The sequence below is a fragment of the Leptonychotes weddellii genome, chromosome 2 (assembly GCF_054177405.1).
Source record: "Leptonychotes weddellii isolate Sample4059 chromosome 2, ASM5417740v2, whole genome shotgun sequence".
NCBI classification, from domain to species: Eukaryota; Metazoa; Chordata; class Mammalia; order Carnivora; family Phocidae; genus Leptonychotes; species Leptonychotes weddellii.
This window is the reverse complement of record NC_138370.1, coordinates 99410831-99436127: the sequence shown is the minus strand read 5'-3', so window position 1 is coordinate 99436127 and position 25297 is coordinate 99410831. Positions and strand designations below refer to the sequence as shown.

Sequence of the window (25297 nt, the reverse complement as noted above, 5' to 3'; positions counted from 1 at the left end):
ACTGCACAACTCCCTGTTGTCTGCCATTTACGCTACCTGCCAGGCCCCTATAAAAAAATTTAAGTTCACGACTGCAATTTTACTTATATTTCCTGATTTTGAGCCATGTGCTGGGTTTATAGTAAAGAGCAAAATTAAACATGTTCTTTGTACTCACTAAGCTTTCAGACAAATGAGGGAAACACAGTAAATTGGAAAAACAAATTTAAATGAGGTTATGTTTAGGGCAACAGTGCTAGTTTAGTAACAACTTAAAGCTTAAAGCTCAGACAGATCTTGCACCATTCAACCTAGTGCTCATTTCATTATTATGCACCAACTGCTCCATAGTGATTTTCAACTTTACATTGAGTATCTGTTGAATTTTCTTTTAAGTTCCCTTAGTCTCCTCAGAGCTTTCAATGTGCTAATAGACTTAGGGTTTCTCACAGATGATAATGTTAATAAAACAATAACAGATAAAATTTGCAAAGTATTTATTATGGGCTGGCTGAATGCATTACATAGATCACCCATGAATACTGTAATTATTTCCATTATACACAGAAGAAAATTTGAATTAAAATTAATTTGCCTTAGGTCATATGACTAGTTAGTAAATAAAAGGATTAAAACTTACCGTCTGATTCTGGAGTTAGCTCTTTTAATGTCCAAGCTATAATTTCTATAAAAGACATAATTATGTAGAGTTTCCAAATGTATTTAACCACAGAATCCTAACCAAGGAACACCTATTAACATTTACTAGAATAGTATCCTCTAAAAGAGTTTGGGAATACTGGCTTAATCTGCACTAAATTTTATTTAATGATTAGGAGATAAAACAGACATATTTAATTGCATGTACAGTAATCATAAATGTAAAACACATAGAGAAAAAAATTACACAGAGAAATAATACTTAACTGCACGCACAGTAATTACAAATATAAAACACATAGAGAAAAAAAGAGAAAACAGTCCATGAGATGTTAATTCTGTCTGGATAATAAGAATTCTTGGATAGTTTAGATTTTTTTTTCCTTTACTAAATTAAAAAATAATGACCTTGGGGCGCCTGGGTGGCTCAGTCAGTTAAGCCGCTGCCTTCACCTCAGGTCATGATTCCAGGACCCTGGGACCGAGCCCTGCATCAGGCTCCTTGCTCCGCGGGGAGCCTGCTTCTCCCTCTCCCTCTGCCACTCCCCCTGCTTGTGCTCTCTCTCTCTCACTCTGTCAAATAAATAAATAAAAACTCTTTAAAAAAAAAAATGACTTTATTTTTATGACAAAAAGAATTTGAAAAGTATTATCTAAATTATTCTGCCTCTTAACATTAATTTTGTTCACAATATTCATTATATTTCATTAGACCTAAAAAGCCATTGTAAGATGCCACTAATCAAAGCTGAGGCTGATTTTATGAAATACATGAATTTAGACATCTTAATCATTAAAACATATACAAAAGGCTATTTCTGAGATTTCTGTCATTTCCAAATGGCTTCCCTTTATCTCAGCAATTTCCTCAGTAGTCTTTCCCCACTCTGATTCTAAATTGCCAATAATTCCTTTTTTTAATTTAAATTCAATTAATTAACATATAGTGTATTACTAGCTTCAGAGGTAGAGTTCAGTGATTCATCAGTCTTATATCCAGTAATTCCTTTTAAATAGCAAACTCCCTGCCCCAGGTTTTCAATGTTAGGGACCAAATATAAACAAATAAGCTATTATTTTGAAATGGAAGATTTAAGTGCAGGTTGTCAATTTTCCTTTATAATATAGGAATTCTACAAAAATTTGGAAGTGTCTCTCTACTTTCCAAAACACCTGATTTCACTGTTTCAGAACTTCAATTAGGTAAAGGTTTATATTCTTCTTAGATGCCATAAGTATTGTATTTCATCAAATCTAAGATGCTATCAATTGTAAAATGGCTCCAATCATAAGACGCTCTGTCATTTTATGTACCATTAAGAAAAAAGCACACAGGCGCCTGGGTGGCTCAGTCGTTAAGCATCTGCTTTGGCTCAGGTCATGATCCCAGGGTTCCGGGATAGGGCCCTGCATCGGGCTCCCTGCACGGCAGGAAGATGCTTCTCCCTCTCCTACTCCCCCTGCTTGTGTTCCCTCTCTTGCGTTCTGTCAAATAAATAAAATCTTAAAAAAAAAAAAAAAAAGAAAAGAAAAAAAGCACACATCCTGTATTATTTGAAAAATCTCTTTTAAATTTAGCCCTATTTTTATCTTATATAACTCTTTTGTTTCCCTATATTTCTGCATACACATTAACTTTTCACTTTAATGGTAATTCATCATATAAAGGATACTTAAAATGGAGATTAAAGTCAACTACTATATACTAACACTACACATAACTGAACTGATGACAATATTGACAGTTATGACCAAGTATGCACAAGTAGGGCCACTGACAACTATGTCACAAGTGCCACTTAGCTCATAGTGATTTTAAGACAATTATAAAATGCATGACAATTTCAGAAAAGTAAATATGAGAAAAGCATGTACATCAGGATTAATTAAGTATAGTAATTTTTTTTTTAGTTTTTTTTTTTTATTCATTTGAGAGAGAATGGGAGAGAGAGCACGAGAGGGGGGAGGGTCAGAAGGAGAAGCAGAGTCCCTGCCGAGGAGGGAGCCCGATGCGGGACTCGATCCCGGGACTCCAGGATCATGACCTGAGCCGAAGGCAGTCGCTTAACCACCTGAGCCACCCAGGCGCCCAATAAACTATAGTAATTTTAATCACTTTTTTCTCTCCCCCCACCGTCAATTCCTAATCTAACCTTCCAATCTTCGTTCCTCCATTTGCTTCGTAACCTGCCAAATCACCCCATATGGAGAGCATCTTTATTACCATGCTACATAACGTGGTACTTTTTAGAACTATCTTAAAACTCCTACTAGGATTTAAAACACGTGTCAAAAGTCAGAATTTTTAAAAAGGTAAATAATAAAGATTAAATATTCTGAGAACAATGAGTCCCAGAGATACTCAAATTATATAGCAGTGGTAACCGGCAATAACTCCAGGGGTGTTTTTGCAACCTTTGCCAAAATATAGAAAACAGACCTAAAACTATTCTTTTCGTGAATGTTTCTTTTTTGTTTGTTTATTTATTTATTTACGAGGCATGTATTAAGGAAATGAATTCAAATTCTAGCCTGGTGTTGGGATGAGCGTATTTCCCACTAGTTTCGGCAGGCCAGGTCCCATCTCGCCAAGTCGAGTAAGGGAAGGGGGACTCCTTCGAACTCAACCAGCCTACCCGGGACCCTCGGTGGGCGTCACTCACATGAATCGGTGGACAGAGCTACCTGCGGAGCCACACTCGGGCAGCCTCAGGCCGGAGCAGTTGGGAACACGCTCCCGCACACGACAGCACTGAGAAAGGACCCAACGAGGTGTCCCCAGCAAACGCCTGAGCGTTCCACCGATTTAACTCCAAATTCTGTCTCCCCCTTCCTGTGCGCAGCCACACCACGCTCTCCGTCTTCTGTTTCCCTAACCAATAAGTCCAATCCCCCTGCACTTCTTCCTTGGTGTCTACATTTTGTCACCAGCTTGGGCAAGGGGCAAAACGCTGGACGTCTGGGTCTTTCCTCAACGTTGTGTCGTGGAAGTTGTGAGGTCAGAGGAAATGGCCCGGCTGAATCAAGGGTGGGGCGGGGAGAGCTGGGAGCTGTCAGTGGAGAGAGACTCACGCTCCTAGCCAGATTCCGAGCTGGAAATTTCGGCGGATTCTAGCTAGCGGGCAAAGGGCAACTCCGGCGCTCGAGGAGCGGCTTCTTTTGTAGAAGCAGCTGAAATGCAGGGTCTGGTACACTAAGCAGTAGCGGCCGCGGCAGCAGCCACAGCAACAAGCTGGGGCCCTGTGTAGAAGCTCCATCCCCTTGTGTTTGTGGCCGCCTGCGTCCCCACACTCAGAGGCAGGTATTTGGGTTTGTCAGTTTTGTGTGTGGTAGTGGGTGGGGCTGGTGGGAGGTAGAGGAAAGTCAAGTGCAGCCAGTGGCCCGGCTTGTCCCACAGTAAGGGGAGCCAACCTGTGGAGCTGCTTGCTGCTGAGGACTGTGCGCAGCCTTAGCTAATGTCCGCCTTCCCGCCCCCCCCCCCCCAAAACGAATTGACCTGAGTCCTTTGGGAACTGTAGGCAGCCATTTGAGAGTAACCACTGCATCACTGCTTCAAAGGAAGGTTTAAAGAAGAGGCTAGAGAATGTGGAATCAGCTCTCCGTTACTTACCATAGATATAAAGTCTTGGTTTTGTTTCTGGTTTCAAAGGTTTAGTCAGTTGTCGAGATGTAACATTCCCTGGGGAGCGGGAGAATGTGAACAATTGGAATTGTCAGTGGTTGCTTTTTAAGGCCCCTTGGTTCCTGTTTTTATTTGGGACAGAAAGACAACTTTTTTGAGGGAATGTATATAAAATAAATGAACTAGTATTATTCGCCCGTTGAAGAAATGTGTGAACTATTCATGATGAAATCAGCATCAACCCCCCCCTTCTCATTTCGACTCAAAGTTCTTTGAGGGCAGGGATTGTGTCTTAGTCACTGTCCTTGGCCAGGCAGCTGGGAAAACACCTGACATCAAACAGCTTTAAGATATTTGTTGAATGAATGAATTTTCAAACCCCTCTGCTTACATTGTTTTTACTCAACTAATCTCTCACCTCAGCTTTTTTTTTTTCAGTAGCTTTCTTCCACTCACCAAATGTGAACAAATCTATGTGTATATTTTGTACATATGAACCTTTTTATGTGCACCCATCTAGGAAGTAGTTGAAGTGGAATATTGATGAAATGTTTTATGCTAACTAGTATCTTATCCTTTTGAATAATTTGCATTTTCTTTATTTGGTTATTTGATTTTCAGTTGTCTGATAGAGGCTGTCTAATTGAAAGTCAAACAGCATAATACAGAAGGATTGAATAATAAAATGCAACAGTTTAGTGTCCCCCTTCCTACCCTTAGTCCTCTTCGTCAGAAATGACCACCTTTAATCTTTTCTAACTTTAGGTCTATATGTTGAATAATAAGTTAAAATGCCCATTCTTTTTTTTTTTAATTCTTAAGATAACCCACACTATCCCCAACCTCTCTTCTCCAAAGTTTTAATTACTTATTACAATTTTTAGTTTTTCATATTGGTTAATGTTATAATTTTAAATAATATATAAAAATTATTTTTTCATGTCAATTTTCAAAAATATATTTGGGCTCCTTATTTGGTAAAATGAGGAAAGTAATGACTCTACCTTCTTTACCACTGCAGAAACTACATCCACCACTCCCACCTTCCCTTATCTGGACCTTTACTTATACATTGTCAAGGTTAATAATATCTATATTGTATTTCTTAACTACAATTTTTTTGCTTTTTTGTGTGCTAAAAAACAGTAAAATGTTACAATATTATGGCTTTGTAAATATTCCTAAATCCAGGGCCAAAAAGTATGCCATGATACATTTCCTTCCCATTGTCTTCATTTCATGACCCCTATGCCACACTAAGGAGAAGACTTGTAATATTAACATCAAATTGACTTCTTTCTTCCTCTATGATGACAAAAAATTATGCCATAGTTAAGTGTGATTTATTTTTTGGATTGGGTACTTCCTATATAGCTTTTAACCTTCCTCACTTTTACAAAGGACTTTCTGTTTACTTTTGGGGGAAAGGTACATGTGCTTTTTTCACAAAGTCCTCCCATCACATGCTTTCTTCACCATGTCCTCTCATTCTTTGTATGAGACGCTTCCATTCCATTTCTCTGCTTGAAGATGTTCCCTTTGAAGCCCAATCACTTTCTGTTTAATTTGAACAGATTACATTCTGGTAAGTTACATTGTTTCTTAACCACACATATTCTGTTTTTTGTTTTTCTCCTCTCTTTTGGTAGAATACATCCTAAGGATACTTATTCATAAAAGGTATGTGGATGGTAATTTTATTTTGTAATGTTCATAGGGCTGTAAATTATTTTTGCTATTATGACTAATAGTTTGGTAGGATATAGAAACAGAACTATGTCTCTTTAAGTCTTTCAAGGCTTTGTTGTCCTCTAACTTTCACTATTGCTCATGAAATGATGAGAATGACAGTCTTACAACTTGTTGATGCGTAAACTATTTGTTTTCTCTCTGGAGTGATTAAAAAATTTTAGTTTTGCATGATGCTTTGAAAATTTATGATGACATGTCTTGTGAGTTTATTCATCTTGCAGTGAACTCATTGAAAGGAGCTAGGATAAAATGTCTCAGTGTGGGTATTTTCATTTATCCTCCTTAATATCATAAGCCTTTTTAATTTGAAGTACATGTTACCCTTCAGCTGTGGGGAATTTTCTCCTATTCTGTCTTTCATAATTTATTCTCCTTTATTTTTCTCTGTTTTCTTTTTGAAACTCCTATAAGGTGGTTCTTGGATTCTTGGTTTGACTCATTAGGTCTATTACCTTTTTTCTTATGTTTTTATCTATTTGCTTTTTGTTCTATATTCTGAGCAGTTGTCTCAACTTTATTTTCCAACATTTCTATATAACTTGGTAATCATTTAACTTCCAACCACTCATTTTAAATTTTTCCTTTCTCATAGTATCTGAATTTTATTTCACTTTTTTATATTTTTATGAGATAAAATGTACATATATTAAAATGCACTGATTTTAAGTGAGTAGTTTGTTGAGTTTTGATACATGTAAACATCCATGTGACAACCACCACCCCAATCAAGATATAGAGCATTTTCACTCTTCCCAAAAATTTACTATGTTTCTCTATCCATTGGAGCCCATCCTCCCTGCCCAACCCACTATGTACTCATTTTTATCACTCTAGTTTAGAAATGTAGTTCTGAAACTACATTTAAATGGAGTCATAGAATATGAACTATCTGGGACTACTTTCATCAACATAATGTATTTGAGATACATATATTTTGGCATGTCTGTTCCTTTTCTGTTGTTGTTGAGTAGAATTCCATTGGATGAATAAGCCACAACTTACTTATCCATTCACTTGCGTGACGTTTTCATTGCTTCCAGTTTGGGGCTGTTGTGAATAGAACTACATGAACATTCTCATACAACTAGTTTTATGGACATATTTTCATTTTTCTTTGGTAAATACATAGTAGGAGTGGGATTTCTGAGTCATAAGCTTAGGGTATTTTTAACTTTAGAACAGTTTCCCAAAAAGTTTTCCAAAGTTCTTGTGTCATTTTTACACTCCCGCCAGCAGCAGTATATTACCTCCAGTTCCACATTTTCTTCAACACTTGGTATTTCCAGTCATTCTAATTTTAGCCTTTCTGGTAGGTGTGAAATTGAATGTTTTTGTGGTTTTAATTTTGCATTTCCCTGATGATTAATGATTGAGAACTTTTTCATATGTTTATTGTCTATTTGTATGTTCTCTTTTGTGAAAATATATGTTTAAGACTTTAGCCTATTTCTGTATTGACTTGTTTTCTTTTTATTATTGAGTTGTAGGAATTGTTTATATATTCTGGATACAAGTCCGCCATCATATATACACATATATATACATATATGTATTTTTTTTAAGATTTTATTTATTTATTTGACAGAGAGAGAGATAGCAAGAGCAGGAACACAAGCAGGGGGAGTGGGAGTGGGAGAGGGAGAAGCAGGCTTCCCGCTGAGCAGGGGCCCGATGTGGGGCTCGATCACAGGACCCTGGGACCATGACCTGAGCCAAAGGCAGATGCTTAACGACTGAGCCACCCAGGCGCCCCTACATATATGTATTTGATAAAAATGTCATATATATACATATATTTATAAGTAAAATAACATTTTCCTTATCATTGGTTTGGATTTTCATTTTCTGAAAGGTGCCTTTTGATGTGCAGATGTTTTTAATGTCAGTGAGGTTCACTTTTATCAGTTTGTCATTTATGGTTAGTGCTTTTTTTTTTTTTTTTATCCTGCCTAAGAAATCTTTGCCTACGCTAAGGTTGCAAAGATATTCTCTTATGTTACATTTAGGTCTATAATCCATTGCAGATTTTCATGGATGTAATGGTAGGAATTGAGTTTATTTTTTTTTCTGTATGTATATCTTGTTCCAGCACCATTTGCTAAAAAGACTGTCCTTTCCCTATTGATTTTCTTGGCCTTGAAAATCGATTCATTGTATTTTTAAATTTTTTCATCTTAAAATTTAAAAAAATATGAAACATGTGGTTTATAGCACACACATATACAGATATGGAATATAGAAATTATGGAGCATAATAATAATGTGAACAACCATTAACCCACCTATTAAGAACTAACGTATTACCAAGATTTTTGAGGTTCTTATGGGATCTTCCCTAATCTCACTCCTGCTTTTCATACAATGGTAACCCTGTCCTCAGCTTTTACTATTATTACTATTTCTTTACTTTTTTAATATAATATTACCTCATATGAACGTATTCCTGAATTATTTTTTAGCTTTTCTTGTTGAATATTATGAATATTGACATACATTTTATGTGCTGTTTTTTTCCTACTCAAGGTTATATTTCTAGATTCATCAATGCTGTTAATTGTTGCTACAATTTGCTTATTTTCTTTCATGTATACTCTTCTATCAGGTGAATGTACCACAATTTACTTAACCATTCACCTGTCTTTGGACATTTAAATAGTGTCCAGTTTGTGAATAATAGGAACAATACCATGCTGATCTTTCTCGTATGTATCCCTTTCTAAATGTGTGTAGGAGTTTCTGCAGGAATGGAATAGCAAAATAGTGTCAGACTGTTTTCCAAAGTGATTGTATTAGTTTACATTCTACTGCTTCATATCCTCCTCACATTATGTATTGTCAAATTTTTTTTTTTTAAGATTTTATTTATTTATTTGACAGAGAGAGACACAGCGAGAGAGGGAACACAAGCAGGGGGAGCAGGAGAGGGAGAAGCAGGCTTCCTGCCGAGCAGGGAGCCCGATGCAGGGCTCCATCCCAGGACCCCAGGATCATGACCTGAGCTGAAGGCAGACGCTTAACGACTGAGCCACTCAGGCGCCCCATATTATCAAATTTCTTAATTTTTACTATCTTGCAGGTATAAATTCTCATGTAGTGTTAATGAGCAACTTCTTGGATATTAATGAGGTTGTTCATCTGTATCAGCAATTCCTTTTTTACTCTTTTGTGAAATATGTTTTACCATACTGCCTGATGTAATGTCGTCTCAAATTTTTCTAAATATATTTCAGCCAGTTTTGGTTTTTGTTGTTTTCTTTTCCATAAGTTATTTCAGTTGCCTCCAGAGCAGATTTTTTTTATTTGTTTATTTTATTTTTTGCCCATTATAATGTAGTCTTTCTTCAACTATCTGGTGATTCCTGGGCAGTTCATTATTTCAGAGTTAAGGAAGTCTGTCTGAGAGCTTTGTGTATATGGATAAGCTTGTTGACTGCTGTACTGTGCTTTAGGATGGCTGGGTAGATAAATCTTAACTGGGGTCCTACAAATTCTAGATTTAAGAACAGTTCGCTTTTGTCACCATTGCTACCAGCTATTATTGTAATTCCCACACGGTTTAATTTCTAGGGAAGAAATTTAACTTTTTTTCCTTTGAGGGTAAATAACTACCCAGTATTGGGAAGGCCAGTGGCAGAGTTAACTCTTTTATTCTTCAGCCCTTTAAATTATCTTTCTCATTTCAAACCCTCTTCTGACTTATGTTCCCCATTATTTCTGCTTCTCTGATCTGAAGCCTCTGAATCTGAAGAGGCCCAACACACCTCTTGACTGTAATATAGGTTGTAGCTTCTTTCTTTTGCTTCTTATGACAATACTCCTATGTATGCAAAATGCTATATTGGAGTTTTTTGAACTCTTTCTTTAGCTCATGGCCCTTTTCTGTTCTCTTCCTTATTATGAGTTTATACATTTTAAAATGTTTCTTTTTAATGTTTTTAATGAGGTTTCTGCACAGACATGAAAAGTGGTCTATTCTATTTTGAATTCCAACATTTTTATCTTGAAAGCTGAGAAGGGAAGCATGCAGTGCTTGAGCAATGGAATGTCTTTTTAGTGAGACACCTGGATGAGAGAAAGATTTTTTTTTGCCTAAGGATCTTTTTTGTTGTGATTATCTTAATGTGATTCAGATTGATTTGGAGCAAGTTCCTTAATCTCCAGGTTACCTCGTCTGGGGCATTATTTGCTTTGGAGGCCATGTCAATAGGACCACTCCAGATATATATATATATATATATGAAACATCTATAAACCAGGGGCAATAGCATCTGTGAAGGTTGTTGAGAGAATTAAAACAGGTCACATGTAGGGGCGCCTGGGTGACTCATTCGGTTAAGCGTCTGCCTTCCACTCAGGTCATGATCCCCTGGGTCCTGGGATTGAGTCCCATGTTCAGCTCCCAGATCACAGGGGAGTCTGCTTTTCCCTCTCCCTCTGCCCTTCTCCTCCCACCCCCCACCCATTCCTGCTCTCGCTCTCTGTCTCTCTCTCCCTCTCAAATAAATAAATAAATCTTTTAAAAAATAACTAAAACAGATCACATGTAAAGTACCTAGCACAAAAACAAAAATTGATTCATTAAGTAATATTATAGAAGCCTCTATTATCTAGTTTAATTTTTACTACTATCAAAATAGGGGCCCTGAGGCACCTGGGTGGCTCAGTCGTTAAGCCTCTGCCTTCAGCTCAGGTCGTGATCCCAGGGTCTCGTAGGGCCCCTGCTCAGCAGGAAGCCTGCTTCTCCCTCTCCTACTCCCCCTGCTTGTGTTCCCTCTCTCGCTGTCTCTCTGCCAAATAAATAAATAAAATCTTAAAAAAAAAAAATAGAGGCCCTGATAATTTAAAGTTAATGGTTGGTATCTTTATTTCCTCTTTCCTGACTTTACTCTCTGTGAGAAGGAAAAGTTCTTGATGGTCTTGATGGTCTCTTCTCTATTCAAGCTTTAGGTAAGCATAAGATCCTTGTTGATATAAATATGCAATAACAGATTTCCTCTAAGCTATTAAAACCATCAGGTGTCATTGAAAAGGGAATGTTCTATATTTTCCTTTTTATGCCATTGAAAATCTTTGATTATGATTTAGAACTACAATGTAAATTTATGATTGGGTGGATTTTCCTCTTTGATATTATCTTGGAATTTTTTAACTTTGATATATTTTACAGTGAAGTGTTCTGATTGGCATTTTCCTCCAAGTTATATATTATTAATCATATTTAAGGTTAGAAAACACTGGCTTAATTTTTGGTTGATCTGTCATAAAATTATCTCCTTTTCCAGATTATCTTAGAAGATCGAGGACTCCGAAATGTTTCCCCTGAAGGATGCTGAAATGGGTGCCTTTACCTTCTTTGCCTCGGCTCTGCCACATGATGTTTGTGGAAGCAATGGACTTCCTCTTACACCAAATTCCATCAAAATTTTAGGGCGATTTCAAATCCTTAAGACCATCACTCATCCCAGACTTTGCCAGTATGTGGATATTTCTAGGGGAAAGCATGGTAAGTTGTTCTTTTTTTGTTTTTGTATTCTTTATTCTGTTACCTTGATTAGGTTACAGATACGCAGTGAATACATGCAGTAATCAGTATGTGTGTGCTTGCATGCCTTCACCTTCAGTCCATCCCAACTCAGTCTTTCAAGTTTTCCTGATTGCTTTGGCCCCTCACATGTCCCTCGTTTTATACTCTGCTATTTTCTCTCTTGGATTATACTATGCTCCATTCCCTACAATCTGAGCTTAGTCCCTTTCCTAGATTCTTTTATAGCTTTTATCATATTTTATTATTATTTTCTATTTAATTTGTCTCTCCTGAGGATTCTTAGTTCTTGAAGAAAAGGACAAAGTAGGGGTGCCTGTGTGGCTGTCAGTCAAGTGTCCCAACTCTTTTTTTTTTTTTTTTTTAAAGATTTTATTTATTTATTTGACAGAGAGAGGTAGAGGCACAGCGAGAGAGGGAACACAAGCAGGGGGAGTAGGAAAGAGAGAAGCAGGCTTCCCACCGAGCAGGGAGCCCGACGCAGGGCCTGATCCCAGGACCCTGGGATCATGACCAGAGCTGAAGGCAGTCGCTTAACCAACTGAGCCACCCAGGTGCCCCAAGCGTCCCAACTCTTGATTTGGGCTCCAGTCATGATCTCAGGTCCTGGGATTGATCCCTGCATTGGGCTCTACATTTAGCCAGGAGTCTACTTGAGATTCTCTCTCTCCCTCTCCGCCACCTGCATGTCTCTCTCTCTCTCTAAAATAAATAAATAAAATCTTAAAGGGAGGGGGGCTAATGACTTTTACCTCTGACCTCAGAATCAGAACTGCACTGAGCACACAGGAAGCATTCAATAAATGTTGGTTGAGTGAGTAAAGTAACGAATGACTACATTTGAGGGATTGATATTTTTCAGATCTGAGAATAAGGATTTTTAATTTTCTCTTTCAGGGAAACCACCTGTCTTTAAGCATACTTCTTCCCTTCTATAAAAAGGAAATGAAAGTTCTAATATCAGGAATTTTGGAAGTATCTATTTAAATGTATCTTATGATTGAAAGTAATAATTTGGGCTGTCTTCAAATGAAAAGGGAGTCACTAATTTTTTTTTTTTTTGGAGCTGCATTAGTCTTTTCATATAAAATTCCATTTAGAAAACCAAAGTAGAAAAGTTGAACCCTATTGGTTAAAAAGACAATGTTTCACCAGGAAGGTGTTTACTGCCTTTTTAGTAGTATAGTCAGGTTCTTCCAAATCCCATTTGGACTGCTATAACAAGAGATCATATGAATAAACAACAAAAATTTATTTCTCCCAGTTCTAGAGGCTGGGAAGTCCAAGATCAAGGCACAAGCAGATTCCGTGTCTAGTGAGGCCCACTTCCTCATTGACAGCTATCTTTACCTGTGGATGGGGCCAGGGAGTTCTCTCAGTCTCTTATAAAAGCAGTAATCCCATTCATGAGGGCAGAGCCCTCAGGACCTAATTATCTCCCAGAGGTCCCACCCCCAAACACCATTGCACTGGGGATTAGGTCTTAACATATTAATGGGGTTGGGGGTAGACACAAATATTCAATCTATACCACCCCTAAAGATGTTTATGATGACAATATTTTAGTTATTTTAAAATTATTTTTGGAAACTTAATTTCATGCTGCGGTTCCATTGCTTAAAATTATTTTAAATGCATTCAATGAAATGTATTTAATTTTTCTAACAAAATACTTTGTGAAAGTTAACCCTATATACTTGCTGATATTGCCTATAAAAATGGCATTTTCATGTTTTTGAACCTAATAATACAAAAAAAAAATGCAGTGTTTTTTTTGTTTTGCTGAAAAATAGGCTAAATGATACTCTCAAGTAGTCTGGATTATGGCTTTCAAAAAATATTTGCTCTGAAAACATTTACATTTTATAGACTTTGAGTAGAAAATGTTTTTGTAATAAATATTATTAAGTTAATATTTATGGAGTATTTATTGTGTTTTAGGCAGTTTTCTAAGTGCTTTACATATTTTAATGAACTTAATTCTCATAACATTACCATGAAATAGGGACTATTATTATTCTCATTTTACAGATAAGGAAATTGAGATACAGCAATTGAGTAACTAATCTAAGGTCATACAACTAGTAAGTAAAGAGGTGGAATACTAATACATTTTATCATATTTTTAAAGATTTTTAAAGCTGAAAGAAGGGTACATTAATGCAAATATTGACACCTCTACCAATCAGAGCTATTCAATGCCTTAAATACTTTGGAGCTCTACCACATACCTAGTGTCTTGAATATTTAGATATGTCAGGCCTGGTAAGAGACATGAGAAAGAAGGTGGTAAAAAGAGTTCATTATCTTACAGATGATAAAAATTTGTGATTTTTCATATTCATATGTATGTACACATACACATTCATGCACACACAGACATGTTAAAGTATACATTATTCTATTGGGGCCTCCTTTACTATGCAAGATTGCCTTTGATTGATCTATTCAGCAAATATTAGTAAAAGGCCTAACCTTTCAAGAGAGAATGTAGGTGGGGCCATGTTAAGGCCATAAGGGTCTCTCTCCACAGGGAATAAACTTGGAGGGCAGAGCTGATGGAAAACTAGGATTGAAGTAAAGTTATAAAGATGTTGATGAGTTGAAGATTTGTTTAGGAACCAGTCTTTCTTGTCTACTCTGACATTTCTTACGTTGTTCTTTGGTATATATAACGTCAGTCCACTGGTGTTAATAACAATCTCTTGCCTACTACTATGGCCCTCCTTGTGCTAGATGCCAGATATATGAAGATGAATACGATAGGATCCCAGTTCCCAAGCTCTAGAAGTAGTAGAGGAAAAAAAAATACAAACATGATTATAATATAATAATAGTTGTTACAGCAGATGACGTACAATGTGCTATGCCATGGGAGTACAAAGGAAAGAATGTTGAATTCTGCATTGAAGAATGTAGATATTCATCAGACTCCCATATAGAGAATTTTAGTGGGATAGGAGACTTTAGAACACAGAGGGGTAGCTTTTTTGTCTGTGAAGTTTTATTTACTTTCCTTTATTTTAATGGTACCAGTGGCCTAAAGGAATAGCAGATTTTCGAGAGATGTGCTGGCTCTTTATTGCTGACATATTCCTAAGAAAGCAAATCTTAATATCATTCTTAATTGATCATTCTTATTCTTTTTAAAGGAATTTACATTTCTTATAATCTTTTTTCTAAAAAATTGACATACATACAGTATTATATATACATACACATAATATTATGTATACAATATGTACATGAAAGAAAATATATAATCAGGATGAGGAGAAAGGAAACGAATAAGATATTAAGTCATAATATTAATACATAGTTTCTTCACATGGACTACAAATTTTTTTGTAGACTTCTTGTAGGTCAAGGCAAAGAAGGAAATCGATCTGCTTCAAATTACATTTATAATGAGGCAACATATTAAGAAATTAATTTCTGGGCGCCTGGGTGGCTTAGTTGTTAAGTGTCTGCCTTCAGCTCAGGTCATGATCCCTGGGTCCTGGGATCGAGCCCCACATCGGGCTCCCTGCTCGGCGGGAAGCCTACTTCTCCCTCTCCCACTCCCCCTGCTTATGCTCTCTCTCTCTCTCGCTGTGTCTCTTTCTGTCAAATAAATAAATAAAATCTTTAAAAAAAAAATTAATTTCTAAATTTTTACTTAAATCTGGAAAAATGATCAGTTGCAAGCTTTATAATGTTCATATAATATATTGTATGTTCAGGTGATATATGGAGACATTATATAGAAACTTCTATGGTATGGGGATCTGAGATATTCTGCATTTGTTATTATGGGGAGTGTTCTCAACACATCTGACTAAATTTGCTTTATTGTTCTTTTTTGTGTTGATCTCTGAGTGGAAACCTCTGTAGCTTCATGTCCCAATTTTTCTGTGGGTGAACATATAAATAAACTAAATTTGACAGTTTAAAATAGCACTAAGAGCCACAGGGACCTATGAATGGGCATCAGGAGATCTATGAACCATGAAATTATATATACAATTTTGTGTTTGTGTACATGTATGCGCAAGCATTTTTTGGTTCATGAGTCCATAGTTTTAACCAGATTCTCAAAAAAGATTCATAATGTAAAGAAAGGGTTTAAAAGCACTTATGCAGAGTATCAACTACATGGAGAGAATTTTTCTTCTTTATTTAAAGACGTTCTGGAGAAGTTCTAATGTAAGGCAATAAACCCTCCAAAGTTGATTTGACCTGTATCTACAGGTGTGCCATATCACATATTTACCAATTCAGAGACCCACATTCAGAGCCACTGTATAGAGTTTTGCACAAAACCTCTGGTTAATGCGATAAGGAGGAGCTGAATTCTTTTTCTCTAATTCATTCTGAGAGGAGAGGTGCTTTTTCTAATTTGCCTGTATATAGCCATGAAGACAAGTGGTAACTGTACCCACAGAAGACTTTATAGATAGCTCTAGCCATTTGCCAAAAGTTTAGAAAGGAACTTTTGGCAAGTTTGTTGTTGTTTTTTAAAAACATTTTTTTTCTTTGCTAAAGTTTTTATTTGATGAATGGCTTCAATGACATTAAATATTTAAAATTATAGGAATCATTTGGGTTTGTTTTTTTTTATATCACCAAACAATTGATAGATATTGTCAATCCCTGAATGCCTTTAACACCTCTTCCCACCACTACCAATCCAATTACAAATTCTAAAGAATTTACAATTGTTACATTGGCCCAGTGTCAAAACCACTCCAAGCAAAGCTTGGAAATATAGTAGATCCTCATTATCATTTGTAGCTGGTAACCATAATTAGTGTTACTGTTTTCCATCTGCAGTTTTGAAGTAGCCTGTCTTCCCAAACTCTTACCATTTAGTTCTTAGGATTTCTTCATTCTTGTATCCTAAAGTGCCTTTTATTTCTTTCCACTATGTCTGGAAGCCTATGTGGAGCTTCACATCATATGACTGGAGTCTTGACTTCTATCCAGTTCTCCCTAGACTTTATTTTCTCAGGATAATTCACTCAATCATCCTAGATACTTCTTGAGCTCCTTGTTTTCCTCCTTCTACCTAAATGAGCCCCTGTGCACATTGAATTTGGGAGAACCTTATGACAATCCCTTTGGGGAACACTATTGCTAACTTTGCACAGGAACTTTCTTTTTAGTTATCAGTGTCAGATAGAAACTGATCTCCTTAGACACTGTTAGACTCTTAGTGTTGAAGCTTGCTCAACAATCTGGGTAGTCCCCTTAGGCCCATTCACCATATTGCTGGTTACTCCGCTTCCCCTCCTTGCCGTGCTCCTAGATCTCAGCAGTCCTCTTTTCTAGGATAACATAGGTCACGGATACATATAGTAGTCATATATTTTAAGTTTGGCTGCCTGGAATGAAAATATTAGTGATTGTCAAAAAGTTAGGGAATTTGATTATCTTGTTTATATTGGCAGTGTTCATTGTCCTGAAAAATTGTATGCATAAGGAGTAAATCGCTGAATTAAAATAAGTTTATATAAAGGTCTGTTTGTTCCAAAGCGTTCCTGTGATTTCAGTTACATTATGTTGAAAAAATAGAAAAAGGTTCTATTCAACAATCTCCTTGAACAACAAGTATTTCTCAGTGATGTAACACCACAAGATTTTGGTTTGGACTCCACTTAATTGTCTCCTCAAAGAATTTTGATTTTGGTTCTCTTTCCCCCTTTTATTTTTTAATTTATTTATTCTTTTTTTAAAGATTTTATTTATTTATTTGAGAGAGAGAGAAATGAGAGAGAGCACATGAGAGGGGGGAGGGTCAGAGGGAGAAGCAGACCCCCTGCCGAGCAGGGAGCCCGATGCGGGACTCGATCCAGGGACTCTAGGATCATGACCTGAGCCGAAGGCAGTCACTTAACCAACTGAGCCACCCAGGCGCCCTCCCCCTTTTATTTTGTTCTTGCTATGCAGCTATCTTGTATCTTGTCATTGTCAATTCCCTTACTTTCCCATTCTCACTTGGGGTTACGTGTGACATGTGGTATGTTTTAGTAACATTATGCTTTCACATGTTAGATTAGCTCAGAAGTCAGGCTTTCACTGTTTTCTATAGGTTATTCAAAACTGATTCAAGATGATGTCATTTTCCCCCTAACTCAGGATGAAGTACTGAATCTCAAGAATAGTGGACATTTTATTAGAATTCAGGAACTTGATTTATTAAAAGAAAAGTTGAGCAAAATATCTTTAAAAGAAAACCAATAAAGCATGAAAATATTTAAGTTAACAAATTTACTCTTTTTTTCTTTTGAGCTTGAAATCTCAGCAGTGTTTAGAAGCAGAGTGAGGATTATAAATGATAATGCATCCCATTTTGGTTTTTTTGTTTATTTTTTAAAAATATTTTATTCATTTTGAGAGAGAGAGAGAGAGCACAAGCAGGGGGAGCTGCAGTGGGAAAGGGAGAGCAGGCTTCCTGCTGAGCCAGGAGCCTGACGAGGGGCTCCATCCCAGGTCCCCGGGATTATGACCTGAGCTGAAGGCAGATACTTAACCGACTGAACCACCCAGGCGCCCCTCATCCCATTTTATTTGGCATTATTTACCCAGAAATCTTTTGATGGTTGCTAGTGAAATAAAAAATAAAATTTTTTAAATTAATAGATGTGAAAATTCAGGTAAAGAATAATAGCATTGTTAAGGACCTATAAGATAATTTATTCCATATCTCTAGCTGCATATACATTTCGACCTAAGTGTGTCTATTGGTTCAGAGTTTCATCAGAGTAATAGAACCAGTAGGATATTCATGTTAAGAGATTAGTTGCTAGGAATTAGCTTCTGTGACTGTGGGGGCTAGGCAGGCTATCAAGAAGGACAAGCTGTACTCTTGGACAAGAGCTGAAGCTGCAGTCCATGAGCAGAATTTCTTCTTCATAGAAGCTTCAGTTCTGCTCTTAAGACCTTTACAAATGATTGAATCCCACATTATCTAGGATAATCTTCCTTACTTGAAGTGATTATAGATCTTGATCATTTATAACAATATACTTTTATAATAACACCTACATTAGTGTTTGCGTTTAAAAACTATAGCTTAGCTATGTTGACTCATAAAACTAGCCAACACAGTGACCTAGTAACAATACTGGTTTTTACTTGCAGAATTTGTATTTGTCAGTTTTACTATCTAAATATTTATTTAGATATTATATTTAAAAAGTGATGAGCTAGTCTCATTTTTATTGTGAGTAACAAAGAATGATGCACTAACTGTATTCTAATAATCTAACACACAATTTACCTTGCTTTCTCTTAAGTTAAAAAAAATTTTATTTAAATCTTTCTTCTAATCCCTCTCCTGATTCGGCTCCTTTATTATCTTTCTTGCTTAATATCGTACTCTCTTCAGTTTCTTAGCATTGACTTAAAACGTACAGTTCAGGCTGTATTTACACTACAGTGATACTTGGCATTCATCAAATATTTGTTAGAAGAAAGATTATTTCACAGTTCTTGTATGTTCTACTCTTTAAAGTTCATCTTAGTGTCACATTTGTTTTTTTATAAATAATGCCACTACATTGTTGACTTACATTTGGCACATTATGATTCCCAGATACTTTTGTCATATTTTGTTCTGTGAAACTGTATTGTTTTTATAACAAACAGAAGTTATTTTCAAACAGTGGTCCAGAGTTTCAGGATGAAGACTCTCTAATGATTTCTTGAAAAAAATGGTTCATATTGGAAACATTGTTTCAGTGTACATTCCATTACCTTTGGGAGAAACTTTGATATTTTGCCAAGGATTATGTCTCTGCTGTATTAAAATAATGCTTCAGAGTTCCATAAAATCCTGAAGCTTTGGCAAACTCTGCTTTATGATATTTTGAAGGAATTTCCAGAAGAAGCCTGACAATTTTTTTCTAAATTATTTTAAGCCTGACAAATTAGGGTAGTGCCAAATACTTTGGAAATCTTTCATGGATATGGAGACTTACGAATATCCAACTTAAAATTATAAAATAATGGAACATGCACATTTTAATGAATTCTGATGTTTTTGTTTTATATTAAAATCAGCACTATTGAGATATTATTATGCCTAGTTTATAAGGTAGACTTATAATTTTCTACGTAGGACAGATCTCTATTTAGATAGTGACTATCATCATATAAGACTCTTACTCATTTCTAATGGTTACATCAATGCCTTTGCTCAAGTTCATTTATTTAACAAGTATTTTTATATTAGATACTTATATGTTTGAGGTGCCAGTTCTAGACACTGATGATACATTTGGAACAAGACCTGCATGTTCCTGCCATCATGAAACATGTAGTGGAGAAAAAAGACATTAAATAAAAATATATACAAATCCGTAGAGTTGAAGTAAGTGCTACTGAAGAAAAGTACAGTGTAGAATAGATTATCTTATAGGAGGAGCAAATTGATTTGGGGATACCAGTAAAGTGTTCCTTATGGAAGTCACATTTAACCAAGTAATGAATAATAATAATAGCAAATACTTAGATTGTGATTGTTATGTGCCAGGCACTATTCTTGATCCTTATTATGTGTTAACTTATTTCAACCTAACAACAACTCTATGAGGTGGGTGCTACTGTTTTCCTCATTTTATAGAAGAGGAAACTGTGGCGTAAGAAGATTAGCAAAATTCTCCAAGGTCACATAGCTAATGAGTTGAAAACCTGGGCTTTGAGCTTAGACAGAAGAGTCTGTGCTCTTAACCACTGTGTTTCATGATAAGAGTTATCTGGGAGAAGGGAATGGGGAAGATCATTTCAGGCAATGTGAACCCATGTGCTAATACCTTAAGCAAGATGGAGGGAAGGCCAGCACGACTGGAAGTTGGTAAGCCAAAGTAACAAAAGATGAAACTAGAGAGGGAGTTAGGGTATTCGGATTTATTATTATTTTATCACTTCAACTTTAGTATGAATATATGATGGAAGGTAATAAGAATTAATGTGAGATCAGTTAAGGCACATTGTACTCTCATATTAAGAGGACGCTGACTTGGACCCACTTTGTGGTGGGTGGAGCAAACTACAGATTCTGGAAACATTTGGGAGATAGAAATTGCAGGACTTCTTGTTTGGATTTGAGAAAGGGAGATTACTCCTAAGTTTCTAGCTGGTGCAGCTGACAAGATGGTGGTACCATTTACTGAAATACCACCCAAGAACAGGTTTCAGGAGCAAAGTATAAATTCAGTTTGAGTTCTGTCAAGTTTGGGGTGACTTTTATATTAGGGTGAGAAATTATCTATAAAAGCCTGGAATGCAGAAGAGAGTTCTGGACTTGAAATAAAATTTGCAGATTTTCAGCCTTCGGAGTAAATGAGGAGAAAACACAGTATGAAGACCCCGAATCAAAGGTAGAGGAACTAAAAGCATTTCAATTAGGGTAGAAGAGGTGCCATTGTACAGAGGAAACTGAGGAGAGGCAGCCAGATAGGTGTTAGGAAAACTGACATAATGTTGTAAGACGAAAGCAAAGGAATGCAGCAGCTTCCCATTTGATTTTCTGATTGTATTTGCTTTTTCCTCCTAGAACTTCACAGTTGTACACAATTGCTTCAAGTTCAACTTTGTGTGTTTTTTTCTTTATTGAAGAACTGATTTTCTTTCTTACTCTCTTTTTCCTTTCTTCCCCCTCATTAAATGTTCTTTCAAATTTAATTTTAAGTTCCTGTTTAGATCACTTGGAGTCTTTCATCTGAAAGTGATCGCTTTCATTTAGAGCATTTTTAGTTTTTCTGTTTCAGATCATTCTGTATAGTGCTACCACCTCAGATAGTTTCAGCTTCCAAAATTTGACCCATGCAGTATACTGCCCTCCTACCTCACATGATTGCCTGTGTACCATTGTCCTTCATCTCTACTCCCACATGCAAGACCATACCTTGAGCCAGTTGTTACTCAGTGTTCCTTTTGCTGGATCTCCTACTCTGGAATTCTCCTTTCCCATCTCCTGCTCTTTCATTTTTTCTACCTTTCCTACTTTTCATTTTCATCAAACTTCTTTGCAATGATCACTATTCCCAATCTCTTTGCACTCTTACTTCTTTGTTTTATCCTAGTCTGCCATCTATATTTTGTGTTCATCTTCTTCCTTATCTAACTTAAAACCCATTTTGCATAGATATTCACAGAACTCCACAATTTCTTTTAAACCTCTGATTTCTCCTGAAATAACCTTATCAGATTCCCAACCACTTATAAGCCCAATTGTACTTTTCTCTCACTCCTCTTACATGCATTCATTAAAAAAACAAAAACAAAAACAAAACAAAAAAAAATTGGGAGGGGTGCCTGGGTGGCTCAGTCTGTTAAGCGTCTGCCTTCTGCTCCAATCATGATCTCAGGGTCCTGGGATGGAGCCCCACATCAGGCTCTCTGCTCAGCGGGGAGCCTGCTTCTCCCTCTCCTTCTGGCTGCCACTCCCCGTGCTGTACTCTCTCTCTCTCTGTTTCAAATAAGTAAATAAAATCTTTAAAAAAATTTGTCAGATAATGTGTTAGTCATTAGGGATAACCGATGAGGAAAAAAAAGTGTATGGTCTGACCCTCAGAACTGTGCTATCTTATTCTTAGTTAATCTGTTGGAAAATAAAAATTACATCATAATATTGATGGTGCCCACCAAAATTTTATATTATTACTTAATCTCAGCAGGTCCCATGATGTTACAAATAATCCCAAATCTATTTTCTGTTCTTTCTTCATAGTCATGATTCAGAACATTTCTACTTTTCTCAAGTTTCTGAACTCAGTTGCAAAACTTTGTGTTTGAACTAGACTGCCCAGACAATTTGTCCCTAGCTCCCAATTTCCCCTTCACTTCAAAATTTCTTTATATCTTTATCCAAGCTTTTCCTTTTCCTAATACGTGTCAGAAGAAGGGTCGCTTCTTTCTTCCGAAGGTAAAACTTTCCATCTGTTTTTCCTGATGCACATGGGAGAAACTCTAGACAAAAACACAAGATGACGTGAAATTGTTATTTAATTTGTTGTTTTATTACACATCTATTCTGTTGTATAGATCTGGTAATTATGTAGTTAATATAGAGTTTGAAAAACTCCTACAGTACTATTAGTACTGTAATATCTTTAATGGACTATGTTATTTTGTTATTAAACATTTTGTTAATCAAATGTAAAGTGGATTTGCTTTGTTTTACTCAGAAAGACTGGTGGTGGTAGCTGAACACTGTGAACGGAGTCTAGAAGACTTGCTTCGAGAGAGGAAACCCGTGAGGTACTGTGTAATATCAGGACAATTAAATGAAAAGCATAAATTGGCAAACAAAAAAGCATAACAAGAAACTGCAGAGTTTTCATTTCTTCTGTTACTTGTTTAATGATAAAATCCAGGTGCAAATTTTTATTTTAGGAAATTTAATTCACAGGCCCCATAGAAATTCAACATTGACATTGTCCAGCGTTCAGTTTTTGTGAGGTAGGCATTCTCCAAAGTACTTGACAAAAAAAAAATTCCTAAAGAGGATATATATGAAAATTTGAAATGTTTTCAGTACTAAGCATTTCTCTAGTTGAGATTGAGAGTATTTTCCTGGGAGTGGTACATCGTAACTACTAACAGGATGCTGGTATTCCTAGGGACACAGTGAACTGTTTTAAGTAAAGGCCATGTTGAAGAGTAGAGAGAAATAATATTCATAGCTTGGGTAGAATCTAATGATATAGTTTAAATTCAGTTATTTCAATGACTCAGTAATTTTACTTTCTGTCTCAGGCATTCTTGGCAAGAAGAGTATGTGGTATATATATTATTACAAATATACTACTAAATGAATTTCTTTATACATTTTCTGAAATGATCTTAAAATCATGAAAAATATCCCTTTAATGAATAAAGAAAGTTGTACTAAGCCAATGAAAAATGCTTGCCACGAGTCTTTTTAGGATTATAATTATCCATCCTCTTTTAAGGAAATATTCTCATTCTTGGTCATTGCTTTTTAATCACTGCTATATCCTAGATGAAAACAAATTTTTTTCAAGGGAGGAAAAAATGTGTATATTGCTAAATGGTAGTTATTTAATAAAAGCAAAAATAAACTGAATAAAAATACTTCCCTTGATACTTTAAAAGATTTGGTTTTAAGTGTTCTCTAGAATGGGAGATTCAGATACCAAGTATACCCACCTTACTTGCTTCTTTGGAAGAGTCTAATCTGACCATACGTAATAAAAGTGACTTTTCTATATATTTAGAAATAGCCTAACCTTATGTAGTGAGTATGTTTTTATAATTATAATTTTTACATGTCACAATCTTTGACTTTATGTTTTTAAGAACATATTATTCTGTTTACTAGTTCTAGAATGATCAAAACTTATGGTGATAGATATAAAAACAGTATTCAACTCTGGTTGGGGGAAGGAGTAATATAAGAACTGATTAAAATAGCCTTGAGGAAACTATCTGGAGTAATGGAAATTTTTTACATCTTGATCAAGGTATTACTTATGTGGTGCATGTTCTTGCTAAACTTTTCAAAATTCACTGAACACACTTCAGATGTGTGCGTTTCACCTACGTAAATTATGCCTGAATTTAAAAAAAAAACAAAAAACAAAAAAACGAAACCCTGATCTGGTATTTACTTGGCTTGAGTTCTAAATCCCTCATATAGCAACAATATTATGTTGTTAATGAAGGTATTTGATCCAATTGCTAACCTATTTGTATTTCTTTCTATTAGAAGAAATAGTATGAATTAATTGTGCTGCTTAACCAATACCTCACCACTTAGTGGTTTAAAAACCATAAACATTTATCATTTCGTATAATTTCTCTGGGTCAAGAATTCAGGAATGAATTAGCTAGATGTTTTTAACTCAGGATCTCATGAGGTTGCAGTCAACTGGGGCTGTCATCATCTGAAAGCTTCACAGGCTGGATGAACTCATTCATTTGGTGCCAGTTGTTGACAGTAAGCTTTAATTCTTCCCCATCTTGAGGGCCTTTTGGCACTGGTCTCTTGTCTATCCTCACAACGTGGGGTTGGCTTCTCTCAGAGTGAACAACTGAAGAGAGAAAAGAAAGCAAGGTGGAAGCTTCAATGCCTTTTATGACCTACCCTCAGGAACCACACACCATCATTTCTGCAATTGTCTATTGGAAACAGAAGTCAGCCATTAATTCTATTCACTGTGGAGGGGTCTACATAGGAATGTGAATCTCAGAAGTCAGGGGTCATTGGGGATCACCTTAGAGGCTGGCTATCACAGAAGTCTTAGCAGTCATACAAGTACTTAAAAAAAAAAAAAATCAGGAGTGAAATACTAACCAACATCAACACTAACTGAAAAATAACCAAAGTTCTTAAAATTATTCAGTATTGATTTAGGCTACTTGAGCCAGAAGAAAGGAAGATGTTTACATTGTGAAGAGAAGGTAGAGTATTAAGGGAATATCCAGAAGTACTAAAGGTGGAATACGGTCTTCATGGACATGGCTATACTAAGATCAGAATCGATCCATATTCTGAAAATTGATGTTACCCATGGGCTTGTGCTCCCAGCCATGCTGGAGGACCCTATAAGCTACAACTAGAGTAGTTCTCTGGTCATCAGGGTGGTAGTAACTATAGAATGTTCCTTCTGATCTTGAAATTTCCCTCTCTGCCCATACTCGTCCTTCCTTTGCTTACTAAAAAAACTGAGGCAGAAAATTTCCATTTTCATCATTTTACCTCAACTCTCTCCTTTTACTTTTTTTTTTTTTTT

At 36.1% G+C, this 25297-nt stretch overlaps 1 protein-coding gene and 1 long non-coding RNA gene across 4 annotated transcripts in view; one reads left to right on the top strand and one right to left on the bottom strand.

Annotated features, from left to right (window-relative positions):
* Positions 1–6: 6 nt before the first annotated feature.
* On the bottom strand, positions 7–3662 carry LOC145720145 (uncharacterized). Its single transcript, XR_014142912.1, has 3 exons — positions 3303–3662; positions 1048–1212; positions 7–664 (listed from the first exon to the last, which is right to left on the bottom strand). It is a non-coding gene; the product is annotated as an uncharacterized LOC145720145 (long non-coding RNA).
* A 26-nt stretch (positions 3663–3688) lies between these two features.
* LOC145720144 (TBC domain-containing protein kinase-like protein) overlaps positions 3689–25297 on the top strand; it is a 54621-nt gene continuing 33012 nt past the window's right edge. Inside the window, exons 1-4 of one of the 3 annotated variants that reach the window (XM_081812034.1) lie at positions 3689–3936; positions 5911–5941; positions 11296–11516; positions 22727–22799. In XM_081812034.1, the coding sequence (XP_081668160.1) occupies positions 11324–11516; positions 22727–22799 (266 nt within the window). In that variant the 5' untranslated portion in view covers positions 3689–3936; positions 5911–5941; positions 11296–11323. Of the gene's footprint in view, positions 3941–5910; positions 5942–11295; positions 11517–22726; positions 22800–25297 lie in introns of all 3 variants that reach the window. The other 2 variants (XM_081812035.1, XM_081812033.1) reach the window with 2 other exon arrangements.